General features: G+C 39.2%; 1 protein-coding gene across 1 annotated transcript in view; it reads right to left on the bottom strand.

Moving 5' to 3' along the window:
* LOC111142228 (alpha-2-macroglobulin like 1) overlaps positions 1-9,798 on the bottom strand; it is a 45,780-nt gene extending 35,982 nt beyond the window's left edge. Inside the window, exons 1-2 of the mRNA XM_022495266.1 lie at positions 9,714-9,798; positions 216-399 (exon numbers count right to left, since the gene is read on the bottom strand). Coding sequence (XP_022350974.1) covers positions 216-399; positions 9,714-9,724 — 195 coding nt within the window. The 5' untranslated portion in view covers positions 9,725-9,798. The remainder of the gene's footprint in view (positions 1-215; positions 400-9,713) is intronic.
* Positions 9,799-17,013: the final 7,215 nt, after the last annotated feature.

Here is a 17,013-nt window from a genome sequence, read left to right as displayed (position 1 = left end):
GTTAAGGTCCAAAACTAAAAAAGAAGAAATCCAAGGTCAAGGAAATTGTGAATGTGTTACGGCCAAGAGTTCAGTTTAGGCTTAGGGGAGACAGGTTTAAAGACTGTGGCAAAAGTAAAATAACAGAAATCATACTTACAGTTTAGATTGCCTAAATGCCTAGAAAGGAAGCTAAGAAAGGAAGAGAGCAGAGTTGGAGTTGAATCTGTGCTTACCAGAAAGGAGATGCATTGTAAGTGCCTCTTCTTCGATCCAGAGGTTTCTAGCAACTTCTGGGTCTTGTCCTTGGTCTCCAGAGTAATAGTGAATTTTACATCATGGCACCCAGGGCTCAGATCCAAACAAACTCTCTGGGTAGAGGGGAAGTTAAGCTGGGCTGGTACTGTCACCAGGTAGTTTCTATTAAGGAAGCAAAAGGATTTCAGGGCGTAATGATTCATTCACTCAGTGAAAAATTAAGCCCTTTCCTAAGCACTCAGCATACAGCAGTGAATTTAACAGACTGATCCCCTGCCTTTGTGAACCTTATTTTCTATAATGGACAAACAGGTGAGTAACAAATAGCTCAGCCTTAAGCAGTGCACAGCCTTAAACCAACCACAATTAGGAGGCCATCACTGAGAATCTACACCTAGGGTACCAAGAAGGAAATTAATTCTATTACAGAGAACAGGGTATAAGGAGTCTACTATATTTAAACGTTATCTTTTTTTTTTTTTTAACATTATCTTTCTTAAAGCTTCCTTTTGGTGCCTCTGCCTTTCTCTCTGGATAAAGGAGAAATAAAACCAAAGAAGGAACAGAGGAGAAGGAAATTAAAATAAATCAGAGATTATCTCTTCTCTCCCGTATTTACATTTGAGAAAAGCAAAGAAGCCACCTGCCCCAAATCAACACTGACACCAAGCACTTACGGGAGATATTTTTCTGCAATGGCTGGTGTTAGGGTCAATATTCCTAGAAGGAGTTGAGCCCACAACCTTGTGGGTGAGATTCCTCAATAGCAGGAACCAGAAGTCTGGGTCCCTGCTATAATATATATATATTAACCCCACAGGGTGTGGAGCTTTTGATTAATGCACCAGCCAATCACCTATTGGAGCCCTCAGGCTAAGGTGGTAACCCTGGGTAGGACTTCCATTCACTCCCTCAAATTTATTTCTCCCTGAAACATTCATACTGGCTCAGCCAGTCCTTAATACCTATTCTGGGGAAAACCCAGGGCTGAGTATTCACAGTGGTAATGCTCTCAGAACAAATTTTGGACTTCTCCCTTTTTTTCTGGTTTTATTCCAAATTTCCATCCACATTTGATCTTTGTTCTCTTGTTATTCTATGAAGACATACTTGGGAACACAGGTATAGGAATAGTGTCAAGAGAAAAGCAGTATATCTCCATCTGTTTGGGAATTTAAAAAATTAATACCACTCAGTATTCCCGTGACTATGTGGAAATAGGGACATATACACTCCTTATAAAAGTATAAATGGACAACCTTTCTGAAGGCAATTTCACACACATCGAAACACTTTCACATTTCTATGACCCAGCAATTCTTATTTTGGAAATGTTTCCTTTTTTTTTTAAGATTTTATTTATTTATTTGACAGAGAGATCACAAGTAGGCAGAGAGACAGGCAGAGAGAGAGCTGGGTGGGTGGGAAGCAGGCTCTCTGCTGAACAGAGAGACCGATGCAGGACTCAATCCCAGGACCCTGATATCATGACCTGAGCCAAAGGCAGAGGCTTAACTCGCTGAGCCACCCAGGCGCCCCATTGAAAATGTTTCTTAATGAGCAAAGAGAGCATGCATGTTTGCAAAAGATGTATCAACTGTAAGTTTCTTCACTGTATTATTTATATTGGCGAGATTTGAATGCTACCTAGGGTATAAATTAGTGAGGATACTTTCTGGAGTAATGAACAACCCAAATCAAACCAACTTAAACAAAAAAGAATTTTTTGGTAATGGGTGGATCAGACATGAAGAACCAAAGGAACCAGAGAAACTGGAAATGTTATGGCCTAAAATTAGGCACTGATGCTGTCAGGACCCATTTCTCCCAATCTCTCAGTCCCACTGTACACAGGATTTCCTTCAAGTAGTGGAGAAGAGGGAGCTGGGAATCCTATGATCCCAAGATACAGAAGTTTTTCATCTAACTCAGAGAAATTTCTGAAAATGGATTTTGTTCCTCCAGTCTCATATGCTCAGCTCTGAATTAATCACTGTAACCAAGATACTACAACAGGTGGACCTGGGTCATTCTTACCACGCAGAGGCCAGCACGATGAAGTACCGTGACTGGCAATCCCAAAATAACACACGCAGGAGGGGGTTTTCTAAAGAAAGGAGTCCATTACTATAGGAAGTGCACTGGAGTAAAGATGCTGGGAAAATCAAGTGTTAAGTCTATACAATGCCCAATAATATAAATTTGGTTGAAAAAATTGCTATATTAATATAAAGCAACAATACACAGCCATTAAAAACAATATTTTCATGACAAGGGGAATTGTTTGCAACACTAATTGGATGGCAGGGTGGAGAAGAGGGAATATGATACAAAACAATAGGTAGGAAGTTCCACTTCCATTTAGGACTTTAAAAAAAAAAAAAAGCTGGAAAGAGCATATTCCCCTCCCTGATACTGAAAAAAGCTAAATCATAACTTTTTTTGAACCAGAAAGTTGAATGTAAGAGCTGAGCAGAGATTGCCAGTTAACTAAGTAGCCTAAAATCCAAGGAGGCACAGTTCCTTCCGAGAAGAGACTTGAGTGTTGAGTTGTCTCCTCTGTGCTGGAACATGGGAGGTACTTGGGCCATCACAGAAGCAACTAAGGACACACCTAAGATTTTAATGAATCACTAAAGGTCTAGCGTGGTCTAGAATAACAACAAAGAATCTCTGTGTGCCACACAGGAAGCTTGTACTTATTTACAGGTTCTCTTCCATGACCTTTACCAAGGGCTCGTATGAAAGACTGAATACAGAATGAGACTGAAAAGAGCCTCCCATAGTAGTATAGACATAGAGGACAGTATTATCTATCCTGAAGGAAAGGCCCGAGCTGCCCAAACTCTTCAGGTAAAGTGGGTCTTTACCTCACTGTTGCCAGGGAAAGGACAGAGTAAAAGAAGAGGAAAAAACAAAAACAAAAACAAAACAAAACAAAGAAACCCAACCTCACAGGGAGGGAAAAGAAACAGACCTCAGCCAAGAATTCTATACTCATACTTTCAGAGGTTTCCTAAGACTGAAGGAAGGGCGGGAAACTCCTACACAAGACGTGCCATACACACAAAGCAAAGTTTGATTAGGAGTAGAGGCAGGAATTCTAAGAAACTCTCATCCTCCAAGGCACAAGCATATAGACTACCTACGACTGAAGATGAAAAGGACAAGAGAGAACTACCGCACCCTCTCACAGCACTCCAGCCAAAAACATAACAAATAGCAGCAGTCCACCACTGGCAGAGGGGCAAAAATATGGAGAGAGACCACCTCTGTGGTGCCTATAATGTGTATAGGGAACTGAGAGCTGAAAGTGGAAAACAAACATTGAGAAAAACCTCCAGCATTCCAGACCCGACCCCAAGTACAAGGCATCATAAGAGGAATTTTAAGCTTATGGTACACTGAAAGAGCAATTCCTAAATCCACCTCATCTTTTAACCAGAATGACTCCATCTACTATGCTAAACTGCCTGAGAAGAGATGTGTCCCTTTCTAGATATAAAGGCTATTTACCTAATCTCCCCTGTTTTGGACAAGATGTTTGTCATTCAACCAAAAATTATTTGATGGGGTGCCTGGTTGGCTCAGTTATTAGAGCATGCAACTCCTGATCTCAGGGTTGTGAGTTTAAGCCCCATGCTGGGTGTAGAGCTTACTTAAAAAGAAAAAAAATTATATGACTTACAAAAAAGATGATGATGATGACAACAAAGACAACAATGGTGACAACGCCCTGTGAAGATACAAAGCAACTGACAGAGTCAGACTCATAGATGATATTGGTGTGAGATCTATCCGAATGGGACTTTAAAATGACTAGAAGAGGGGCTCCTGGCTGGCCCAGTCAGTAGAGCCTGTGACTCTTGATCTCTGGCCTGTAAGTTTGAGCCCCATGTTGGGTGTAGAAAATACTTTAAGATAAAATCTTTTAAGAAAATAAAAACAAAAAATTAAATGGCTAGAAGTAATAGAAGTAGAAGTAATATTATATATTATAGTCCTTAAGGACTATAATAAAAAAGGTGGACAATATCCATAAACTGATGGGAAATTTCAGCAGAAAGATGGAAGTGATAAAGTCAATTAGAAATGCTGAAAATAAAAAAAAAAAAAGGTATCAGAGATGAGCAACTCCTTCCTCAGGCTCTTAAGTAAACTTGTCACAGCTGAGAAAATAATTAACCAATATTTACCTTATAAATAAGTCAATAGAAATTATCCAACTGAAGCACAGAGGAAAAAAAGGTAGAAAATAATTTAACCTCATCAAAAAGACAAGAGGTAACAAATGTCAGCTTGTATGTGGAGAAAAGGGGACTCTTGTGAACTGTTGATGGACTTATGAATTGGTACAGCCACCGTGGTAAACAGTATGGAGGATCCTCAAAAACTTAAAAATAGAACTATCATATAATCTCACAATCCCACTTTGGAGACTATATTCAAAGGAAATGAAAACATTAACTTGAAAAGATATCTGCACCCCCATGTTCACAGCAACATTATTTGCAATAGCCAATACATGGAAACAACCTAAGTATCCACTGATGGATGAAAGGATAAAGAAGTTGTGATATATATGTGTGTATATACTGACACATACACACAGGAATATTATTTAGCCATAAAAAATGAAGAAATCTTACTATTTACAACGTGGATGGAGTTTGAAGGCATTATGCTAAGCAAAATAAGTCAGACAGAGAAAGAAAAATATTCTATGAGTTTATTTTTATGTGAAATCTAAAATAAAAAAAATAGGCGCCTGGGTGGCTCAGTCAGTTAAGTGCCCAACTCTTGATTTTGGCTCAGGTCATGATCTCAGGGTTGGGAGATCAAGCCCCATATTGGGCTCCATGCTGAGCATGGAGCCTGCTTAAAATTCTCTCTCTCACTCTCACTCTGCCTCTCACCCCTGTCCCCTATTTGCACACTCACATGCACACTCTCTATATGTCTCTAAAACAAAACAAAACAAAACAAAGCTCATAGAAAAAGATATTAGACTTGTGGTTACCAGAGACAGAGGGGAAGGGGAATTGAAGGTTGGTGGTCAAAAGGTACAAACTTCCAATTATATGATAAATACATACTAGAGATGAAATGTACATCATGATAACTGTAGCAAACACTGCTGTAGGATTTATAGATAAGTTTTTTTTTTTATTTATTTAATTTTTATTTTAAGAAGGATTCATGCCCAATAGGGAGCTTCAACTCATGACCCTGAAATCAACAGTCAGATTCTTCATCAAATGAGCCAGCCAGGTTCCCCAAATAGGAAAGTTGTTAAAAAAGTAAATCCTAAGAGTTCTTTCTCATGGCAAGGAGAAATTTTCTTTCCTTCTTTTTTTTCTTTCTCTTTTTACTGTATCTATTATAAGAAAATGGATGTTAGCTGAACCTATTAGGGTAATCATTTCACAATATACATAAATGAAACCATCATGCTGTATGCCTTAAACTTATACAGGGATGTATGCCCATTGTTTCTCAATAAAACTGGAAAAAAATAGAACAATACATTCAGGAGCTGCAGGAGCATATCAAATGGTTTAAAATATATGTCATCAGAATCCTAGAAAGAGAAGAGAGAAAGAACAAGCAGAAGAAATGTTTGAAGAGACAATAGGTGAGAAGTTTCCAATCAAACAACAGATCCAAGAATCATAGAGAATTCCAAGCAGGATAAATGCCAAAATAAAACACACCTAGAAGTGCCTGTGTGGCTCAGGTGGTTAAGCATCTGACTTTTGTCTCAGCTCAGGTCTTGATCTTAAGGTTATGATTTCAAGTCCTACATTGGGCTCCACACTGGGTGTAGAGCCTACTTAAGACACACATACATGCACAGACCTAATCACATTATTTTCAAACTGCTGAAAATCAGAGATAAAGAGGAAGTCTTGAAGATGGCCAGGTTTGGGGGGGGTGGCGGGGAACACATTATATATAGAAAAATAAAGCTAAGAAGTATACCAAATTTCCCATGAGAAACAATGTTAACCAGAAGACAATGGATTGGATTGGATTTGGATTATTTCCAAATAATGAAGGAAAAAAAACCCCAAAGTCAGCATTCTGTAGCCAACAAAAATATCTTTCAATAATGAAGGGGGGAAAAAGACTTTTTCAGAGAAGCCAAAGCTGAGAGAATGCATTGCCAGATCTGTGCTACAAGCAATATTAAAGGGAGTTTTTAAGGTGGCAGATATGACAGAAGGTGACAAACTATAGCCTGCAGGTTAAATCCAGCCTCTCACAGGTTTGTAAATAAAGTTTTATTAATTGGAGCACAGTAACAGTCATTTGCTTTTGCGCTATCCTGGTAGACTTGAGGGATTACAAGAGACCATTTGGCATGCAAAGCCTCATTACTTACTATTTGATCATTTATAGAAAGTTAGCTAACTCCTCTCAGGGTGCCAGACAGAAACTGCACAAATAAATGAAGATTTCTGGAAATGGTATCAAACAAAATAAATACAAAAGACATTCAAATCCATTTTTAATCACTCTAAAAGATAAAAGACTGCCGAAAGCAAAAAAAAAACAGTTAAGGGGCGCCTGGGTGGCTCAGTGGATTAAGCCGCTGCCTTCAGATCAGGTCATGATCTCAGGGTCCTGGGATTGAGCCCCACATCGGGCTCTCTGCAGGGAGCCTGCTTCCCCCTCTCTCTCTGCCTGCCTCTCTACCTACTTGTGATCTCTCTCTCTGTAAAAAAAAAAAAAAAAAAAAGTTCATTAGGAGTTACATCTTAGGAATGAGGCATTTTTTTACATGTCAGGACAAAGGGAATGAAAAATGAGGAAAGAAATACTGAGGAACATGCTTTGCATAATCTCTTAGGCACCTTTTTCTTCTATTTTGAATTTTCTGATGAAATTTTTCTCCTCTTCCCTTTGTAACTTCTTCAGGGCCCACCACTACTCATGTCTATTTCTCTCATCTTTTCTATAAACCCAATAAAGGCACCTAATTCTCTTCAGCCATTAATCTTCTTTTATTCTGGCCCTTTGATTCTAGCAGATAAGATTGGTTAACTTTGGGATCCTATTGAACATTTTCCAATTCTGTGGATCTAAAAGAGAAGCTAGAATGGGTATAGGCATGATTCCAGCCATGGGGACTATCTGTACATCTAGTAATGTATTAGTTACGGAATGAAAAAATAGTATTGCCTGAGCTAGAAAAGGGTGCTTAGTTATATCAAATGTATTTAGCTTGAATTTCTAGGATGTTAACTTCACCGCAAAGGGAGATTTAAAACAGCTACTTGCTGCCGTAGTAACCAGAACGCACCAGTCTTGCAGAAGAAAGACAATGGTGCAAAGAATCTGTATACTGAATGCCATTTGTTAGCTGTGTGACTCATGACAAGGTATTAACCTCTCTCCGCTTTGGTTTCCTCATCTATAAAATAAGAACAATAATACCACTTATCTTACAAAGTTGGTGTAAGAATCAAATAATGTGATGCATGGAAGTGTATAGAAGAGTGCCTGACACATACTTAGCTTCTTATAAATATTAGCTTTATTTTTAAAAGATTTTATTTATTTATTTGAGAGAGAGAGAGAAAGAATGAGTGGGGGAGAGGCAGGGGGAGAAGCAGACTCCCTGCCAACCAGGGAGCTCAATGCGAGACTTGATCCCAGGACTCTGGGGTCATGACCTGAGCCGAAGACAGACACTTAACTGACTGAGCCACCCAGACACCCCAAATGTTAGCTTTAGTATTATTAAAGACAATGGTGGAACAGGCTTTCTCAGAGTTAGCAACTTTCCGGCAATCAGCAATTTGAAGAATGATATAAGCAAGATTTGCAGACTTGCTACACAACAATGTGAATGTGGTTAACAGCCCTGAACTATACACTTAAAATTGATTAAGAGGGTAAATTTTACTTTATGTATTTTTTACCATCATTGAAAATTAAAATAGAGGCAGCTGGCTGGCTCAGTTGGTGGAGAATATGACTTTTGATCTTGGGGTCATGAGTTTGAGCCCCATGTTGGGCACAGAGCCTACTTAAAAATAAATAAATAAATAAACTATCTTCAAATTTTTTAAAATAATAATAAAAAAAGATCTGCAGGTTGTGAAAAAAATAATAAAAGTAAATTTGTGTTTCAATATTTCTTAAATTTAAAAACTTGCAACTTTCATTAAAAAGAGGAAGATCTGGGGGCATCTGGGTGGCTCAGTTGGTTAAGCGACTGTCTTCTTCTCAGGTCATGATCCCAGGGTCTTGGGATAGAGCCCTGGATACCTGCTCAGTAGGGAGCCTGCTTCTCCCTCTTCCTCTGGTATTCCCCCTGTCTGTGCTCCTCCTGCTCTCTTTCTGTCAAATAAATAAATAAATTCTTAGAAAGAGAGAGAGAGAGAGAGAGAAAGATCTGTAGAGAGATGTTTTTCTTTTGTTTGGCTACACTGAGGGTTTCATATGATCAGCAGAAGGCACAGAGAGACACCGCAAAGCAGATAGGAAAGGACTTCATATGTGTAGCTTTTGTCCATGTCATTCCCTTTGCCCAGATTGCCTTTTCTCCTTCTCTACCTGGAAAATCTCTCATCATCCTTCCAAATTTAGCTAACACTTCCATAAGACATTTCTACCTTACCTCATATTCTTCACTGCTCCAGAGAGAACTAATTTCTCTTTTTCCTGTGTCCCAAAACTTGGGTTCCTAGTGAGTTTGAACACAGCACTAGTCATCTTGTCTTGTCACTCTTTACTGAAGTTCCTCTTTCCCAACCTATTCTGTGAGAGGCAGAGCTTATCCTAATCCTTCCTCTAGTCTAGTTACTCAGGATGAATGCATAAATAAGGAGCAAAGGGCAAAGATTATCCCACATTTTATCCATCTCTTAATTATCTCCAAATTCATTTCCTCTGTTCTGACTCTCTAAACTCTTTCAATGTTCCCTCTTTGTTTGAAGCTTCTGTTGGGTATGATTTTATGATTAGTGACACCATTAATGAATTGTTCTTTCTTGTAGCTTACTTTCCACACTGGGAAGAAGGATCCATTTTTTTTTTTTTTAAAGTAGGCTCCACACCCAAGGTGGGGCTTGAACTCACAACACTGAGATTAAGAGTCACACACTCTACAAATTGAGGCAGCCAGGCGTCCCAAAGAATCTATCTTTCGTCTCAATTGATTTATTAATAAGAGAGACATGACAAAATGTTTGTTGAAATACCTTTTGTTGGGCCCCTGTCCCAGAGTTTTTTACTCCTTGGTCTAAGGTGGGGCCTGAGAATTTGCATTTTGAACAAGTTCTCAGATGATGCTGATGTTCCTGGCCCAGGGAACATGTTTTGAGAATAGCTGCTATAATGCTAGTTACTCAGAAAGACTGCCTGGAGTTTAGAGCAAAGTTCTGATAATAAAGGTTCAGAATGCCAACTCTCCTCTGCACTTCCCACACCAATGTCCAATAGAAAGAGGTCATGAAACTGTCTACCTTTCCCTCATTGTTCTTCTTCTCTTGCAGTCAATCTTTCCCAGAACTTCTCTGAACTTATCATTAGCAATGTAGTTTGGTGCTCTGCTACCTGGAATAAAGTGAAAGTGGTAACTGTATGGGGTAGAAGAATAAGATGCCAACACTCATGAGCTCTCTGTGGAATGAATCCACACGAACTCTCCCTTGATGGGAAAGGAGAGTTGTGCAGAAAATATGAGGGACTGCCTCTGTGTTTTATTTTCTGTAATTTTCTATAATATATACCCATATAAATAGTAACATCTAAGTAAAACAGTGAATGTTAAATTTAATCCACACCGTGAAATAGTTAGTTGGCATCTGAAGGCCCAGGATATAAGATTCACATCTACATTCATTTGGAAACCTCTCTGGTAGGCAGAGACTATATAACCTCTGAGGACAGGAACTCTATTTTGCTAACTGTTTTATCTCCACATTTAATATAGTACCTGGCACACAGGAAGATTTCAGTCCATCAGTCAATACTGATAAGTGCTGGTGAGATCATGATTAGATTGTACATAAATATCCATCAGAGTCTTGTTAGAAATATACTAGGAAACTTGCTTCTACAGTTTAAAATAATTCCTACGTGTTTCTCTCATTCCCACAACAAACATACACACACTTGTACACAGCAAAGCTCTCTCTTTTTAAATTTTAAAAACTATTTTATTTATTTATTTATTTTACAGACAGAGATTACAAGTAGGCAGAGAGGCAGGAAGAGAGAGGAGGAAGCAGGCTCCCTGCTGAGCAGACAGCCCGATGCGGGGCTTGATCCCAGGACCCTGGGACCATGACCTGAGCCGAAGGCAGAGGCTTAACCCACTGAGCCACCCAGGCGCCCCCAAAGCTCTTTTTTTTAGGTACGGAACACTTTGTGGTTGCCTCTGAAGGTTCTGGTTGATACGGATACAAGGGAAAACCAGTATGTCCAATTTCAATTTTAGTCTACATCAAATAAATCTTAAATAATCAATGTTATTATGCTCTATATTCATAGTCTACAGAAAGTTAATATAAAAATGAATACCAATTTGGAGAAACATGAAACATGAAATTTTAAATACCCTAAATTATATTCCATTTTCTTTCTTGTATTTATTATTTTTTATTTGAAATTTTTTTATTACTTGTCTTTTAATATATGGTTCTATCCTATATTACCCCTTTCCTTTCTATCTGTCTCTCCCTGAAGTGACTATGAAGAGTAAGTGTCAGATAGCTTTTAACTGGTGATAAGACCAGTCTTGCTGTATAGACACTTCAAACACAAACTATCTGAAAAAGAAGCTTCTAAAAATCCCATTTAAGGGGTGCCTGGGTGGCTCAGTGGGTTAAGCCTCTGCCTTCAGCTCAGGTCACAATCTCAGGGTCCTGGGATCCAGCTCCACATTGGGCTCTCTGCTCAGCAGGGAGCCTGCTTCCCCCTCTCTCTCTGCCTGCCTCTCTGCCTACTTGTGATCTCTCTGTCTGTCTAGTAAATAAAAAAAAAATTCTTAAAAGAAAATAAATTCCCATTTACAATAGCATTAAGATCAATAAAATACTTAGGAATAAATTTAACTGAAGAGGTGAGAGAGCTGTACATGTGGAAACTATAAGACATTAATGAGAAAAAATGAAGAAGACACAAAGAAGTAGAAAGATATCTCAAGGTTATGGGTCAGAAGAACTAATATTGTTAAAATGTCCATACTATCCAAAGTCATCTATCAACTCAATGCAATCCCAATAAAAATTCCAATGTTTTTTTTCTCACAGAAATAGAAAAATAAACATTGAAATTCATATGAAACCACAAAAATCCCCAAATAGCCAAAGCAATTTTGAGAATAAGAAAGCTTACACCAAGCCCTGTTCCCTGCACTCTGAAGAACTGCCCTTTCAGTCACACACTGCCCCCTCAGTCCCAGCACAATGGCCCCCTCCCCCAGAAGACTGGCTCCAACCCCTGACAACACTACATCTCCAAACCCAGGAGTTTTGCAAGGCCTCAGTATCTGTGGCAGCAGCAACAGGTCTCACTTCACAAGCAGACCAGAGCACACCTAGTTAAAACAAGCCACATTCAGACCAGGGACCAAACACTGACCAAAACAGGTAAAGGCAGCCTCTGCAGACAACCAGCCTGAAGGATAAAGGAGCCAGGACACATCAGCAGAGTACATGCTGCACATGTTAGAGAGATTCCCAGAAGCACCAGTCCCTGGGGAACAAGGTTATGCTATACTGCAGGGCACTACAGGACCTCTTCTTCGTTAAGCCATTACCCGCAAGAGCAGGAGACGTAGCTGACTTTCTCAGCATACAGAAACAGGCACAGAGACTTAGAAAAGATAAGAAAACAGAGAAATTTGTCCCAAATGAGAGAAGAGTACAAAGCCATAGCCAGATATCACTATCTCAAAAAATTAACTTAAAATGGATTAAGGACTTAAATAAATGTAAGAGCTGAAATGATAAAATTATTAGAAGAAAACATAAGAAAAAAGCTACTTGACACTGGTCTTGGCAATGATTTTTTTTTAAGATTTGTTTATTTTACGGGCCCCTGGGTGGCTCAGTTGGTTAAGTGTCTGCCTTCAGCTCAGCTCACAATCTCAGGGTCTTAGGATTGAGCCCCACATTGGGCGGGGGGTAGGGGGGAGGGGGTTCCTGCTCAGTAGAGGGTCTGCTTCTCCCTCTCCCTCTCTAAAATAAATAAATCTTTTTAAAAAAATACTTTATTTATAAAAAATATTTTACTTATTTATTTGAGAGAGAAGTAGCACAAGCAGGGGGAAAGGGCAGAGGGAGAGGAAGAAAATCTCAAGCAGACTCCCTAATGAACGTGGAGCCTGACACAGGGCTTGATCTCACGACCCTGAGATCATGACCTGGGCCAAAATCAAGAGATGGCTGCTTAAGAGCCACCCAGGCACCCCAGCAATGACTTTTGGATATGACACCCAAAGCACAAGCAACAAAAACAAAAATAAGCAAGTACATCACATGAAAAAGTTTATGCACAGCAAAAGAAATTATCAACAAAATGAAAAAGCAATGTATGGAATGAGAGAAAATATTTGCAAACCATCTATCTGATAAAGAGTTAACATCCAAAATACATAAGGAACTTGTACAACTCAATAGTTTAAAAAAAAAAAAAAAAAGCAAATAGGGGTGCCTGAGTAGCTCAGTTGATTAAGCAACTGCCTTCAGCTCAGGTCATGATCCTAGGATCCTGGGATCGAGCCCCGAATTGGGCTCCTTGCTCAGCAGGGAGCCTGCTTCTCCCTTTCCCTCTGCCTGCTACTCTGCCAGCTTGTGCGCTCTCGCTCTCTCTCTCTCTGTCAAATAACTAAATAAAAGTTTAAAAAATAAAATTAAAATTAAAATTAAAAAAGGCAAATAATCCAGTTTTATTTTTTTTAAGATTTTATTTATTTATTTGACAGACTGCCTGTGCTCGCTCTCTCTCCCTCTCTCTCTCTGACAAATAAATAAATAAAATCTTTAAAAAAAAATATTTATTTGACAGAGAGAGATCACAAGTAGACGGAGAGGCAGGCAGAGAGAGAGAGAGGGAAGCAGGCTCCCTGCTGAGCAGAGAGCCCGATGTGGGACTCGATCCCAGGATCCTGAGATCATGACCTGAGCCGAAGGCAGCGGCTTAACCCACTGAGCCACCCAGGCACCCAATAATCCAGTTTTAAATGGGTGAGAAGAGGGGCACCTGGATGGCTAAGTATGTTAAGTGTCTGTCTTCAGCTCAGGTCATGATCCTGGAGTCCTGGGATCAAGTCCTGCATCAGGCTCCCTGTTCAGTAGGGACCATTCTTCTCCCTCTCCTCCCCCTGCTTGTGCTCTCTCTCTCTGTCAAATAAATAAATAAAATCTTAAAAAAAAAAAAAATGCACAAAGATCTAAAATAGACATTTTTCCAAAGAAGACATACAAAAGACCAACAGGTACCTGAAATTTTGCTCAACATCACTAGTCATCAGGGAAATGCAAATCAAAAGCACAATGAGATACCTCACACCTGCCGAATGGCTACAATCAAAAACACAAGAAATAGTAAGTGTTGGTAAGGATGTAAAGAAAAGGGAAACCTCACACATTGTTGATAGGAATGTAAATTGGTAGAGCCATGGTGGAAAGCAGTATGAAGTTCCTCAAAAAGTTAAAAATAGAACTACCATATGATCCAATAATCCTACTATTGGTTATTTACCCAAAGAAAACAAAACACTAATTCAAGAAAATATATGCACCTCTATGTTTATTGAAGCATTATTTATAGTAGCTAAGATACGGAAGCAACCTAAGAATTCACTGATAGACAAATGAATGGATAAAAAGATGTGGGATGTGTATACGTACACATATACACACATAGCCATAAAAAAAGGATGAGATCTTGCCATTTTCCATAAGACGGACGTGACATACACATATCAAATCATCATATTGTATGCCTTAAACTAACACAATGTTATCTGTGGATTATATCTCAATAAAGCTAGTGGCAGGGGAGAAATTTCAAGCATGCTTCACTAGTTAAGTATTATAGTTACACTAATTTAGTCCAAATACTTTCCTATCCATTATACTTAATGACCTAACTAATAAATATTTTGAGTTAGAATCAGGAAACCTTTCAGGGTCAGCTCTAAACCTGAATCAAACCGCTTTTGAAACAAGCTCCAGAGCATGAACTCCCCAAGAATGTGGTTTGCCCATAACATTGGCAGCCGATAAGAACAAGATATAAGCTTGATTTTGGCCAGTCTTGTCTCTCTGTTTCTGTCCCATCTCTCTGTCCCATCACCCTGTTTCTGCTTTCTGTATAAGGAGAATCACCCAGTAATACTAACCCCTCCTCTGTGGGAGGCTAGCTGACCTTCCATTAGTTGCTTACTTCTTTTTACTACTCTTTCAGTCAAATATTTTTATCACTTCTGATCCATTTTAAAAATCTATTTAATGGGGGCATCTGGGTGGCTCAGTTTGTGCTGTCTGCCTTCGGCTCAGGTCATGACCCTGGGGTCCTGGGATAAAGCCCCACGTTGGGCTCCCCTCCCTCTTCCCCTCCTCACTGCTTGTGCTTTCTCTCTCTCTCTCTCTCTCTCTCAAATAATGAATAAATAAAATCTTTTTTAAAAAAATCTATCTAATGCAGTTATCAGTTTGATAACCAGCCTGGAATTTGGTGGGGTAAAATGTCTAGGGTTTAATAATTTCCAAAACTGCATAAAATCCCATTGCGGGCACATCACAAACACATACAGAGGACACAGCCATGTTAATAGTTATTCTGTAAAGACTTAGCCTACTTAGTTTTGTCATGGATATCAGAAGCTGACTTGAGGGTTTTAGCCTGAATAAACATCATAATATATCACCTAGAAGGGGGGGAACTTTATTATAAATAATAAAGGTGTTTCTGGAATAACAATTATATAAATTATATATTATCCTATTGTTATCATCTTATCCTAATAGGTTACTGCCTTATGCTACATATTATCTTAGGCATAGCTAGGTTAAATATATTTAGTTATATAATGTATATAATAGTTATTCAGGAATACTCATAAATTTCCAATTCATCTATACCAAAAACTTACTAGTGATAAGCACTCATTAATACAGCTAAGGAAAAAAAAAATTGTTCTTGTGTGCTTGGAATTCTTCTTTATTTATATTATTCCAGCTTTTTTGATCCCTTTAAAAATATTTTTTATATGGACACCAGTTGGTGTTGGTTAAGCATCTGCCTTTGGCTCAGGTCATGATCTTGTGGTCATGGGATTGAGGCCCGAATCAGGCTCTCTGCTCAGTGGTGAGTCTTCTTCTCCCTCTGTTATCTCTCTTGCTGTCTTCAAAAAAATGAATAAAATCTTAAAAAATAAATATGTGTGTGTGTGTGTGTGTGTGTGTGTGTGTGTGTGTGTGTATAATATCTATCTACCTATCTTATATTTTGTCCATACTATTCTACTCCCTGGTGTTATTTTTTCAAGTCCAGATTATTTCTACTTTTTCACAAATAATCTTTGGTCTTTCACCTGCTAACATGCTCTTTGAATACTTTGTTCTCCAAAAAGCTACTGGCACACCTTATTCAGTAATCTCTTACAAGATACCTTGACTACTGTCCTACAGGGTATGGTATTCTCAGCAAACCAGCTTTCTGTTCTCATTCCAGGAGAGGCCAGAAGACAGGGGCCTGTCCATCCCACTCCAGGACTGCTGACTTGAGACTCTTGACTGCTGGAGAGTCAGGAGCTAAGCAGATCAAGTTATAATTTGGGGAAAAGGAAGGGATGATCCAGTTGAAGTTAGGACCACTCCTTGCTTGCCTCTGTGTCCTCCCCACCCTTCTCTACTAATTATAGGTTTCACTATTTCTTCTTCAAATCCATTTGAGTAAACTATACGGCGTATCAAAGTTCAAATATGAATGCATCAGGGCAAAAGAAGTTTCCACCCAACCACACCCAAACTCAGACAGCAACTGAACCATGATGCTATAGCCTCAGTCCACTTACAACAGTGTCTGTCTGTGGCAGGCATTTAATAAATATGAATGAACTCTTATTTTAAAAATTATTAACTCATCTTTTAGAGAGGGGGAGGGGCAAGGGGGAGAGGGAAAGAGAGAGAATCTTAAGCAGGCTCCATGCTGGGCTTGGATCTCATGACCCTGAGATCATGACCTGAGCCACAATCAAGAGTCAAATGCTTAACTAAATGAACCACTCAGGTCCCTCTGAATTAATTTTTTAAATGAGAGCAAAAAGGTCTAATTGGGGTGATTTCAGCAAAACTTATGCAGTAAGGATTTCTAAAAGCAACAACCACAAAAAATCATAGCAAAATTGTCAGGATCAATTTTAGGACCCTGGAAATCAACCAAAGGTTTGCAGTGGAACAGAGAACTTTTATTTAAGAAAAACAGCTGAATCTTGGTAAGAGCAGTGAGCTTTATGGCATCTCCTTTCCTTAGTCCCACCCCCCCACTTTCCAGTTCCATAGAAACCTTGAAAAATAACAGCCTCGGGGTGCCTGGGTGGCTCACTGGGTTAAGCCTCTGCCTTTGGCTCAGGTCATGGTCTCAGGGTCCTGGGATTGAGCCCCGCATCAGGCTCTCTGCTGGGCGGGGAGCCTGCTTCCCCCACCCCCGCCCCTGCCTGCCTCTCTGCCTACTTGTGATCTCTCTCTCTCTCTCTCAATCTGTCAAATAAATAAATAAATAATTTAACAAAAAAAGAAAGAAAGAAAG

Source organism: Enhydra lutris, unplaced genomic scaffold (genome assembly GCF_002288905.1).
Source record: "Enhydra lutris kenyoni isolate GAN:26980312 unplaced genomic scaffold, ASM228890v2 scaffoldscaffold7, whole genome shotgun sequence".
NCBI lineage: Eukaryota > Metazoa > Chordata > Mammalia > Carnivora > Mustelidae > Enhydra > Enhydra lutris.
The sequence above is the reverse complement of the archived record's forward strand: the minus strand, read 5'-3'. Positions and strand labels throughout refer to the sequence as shown.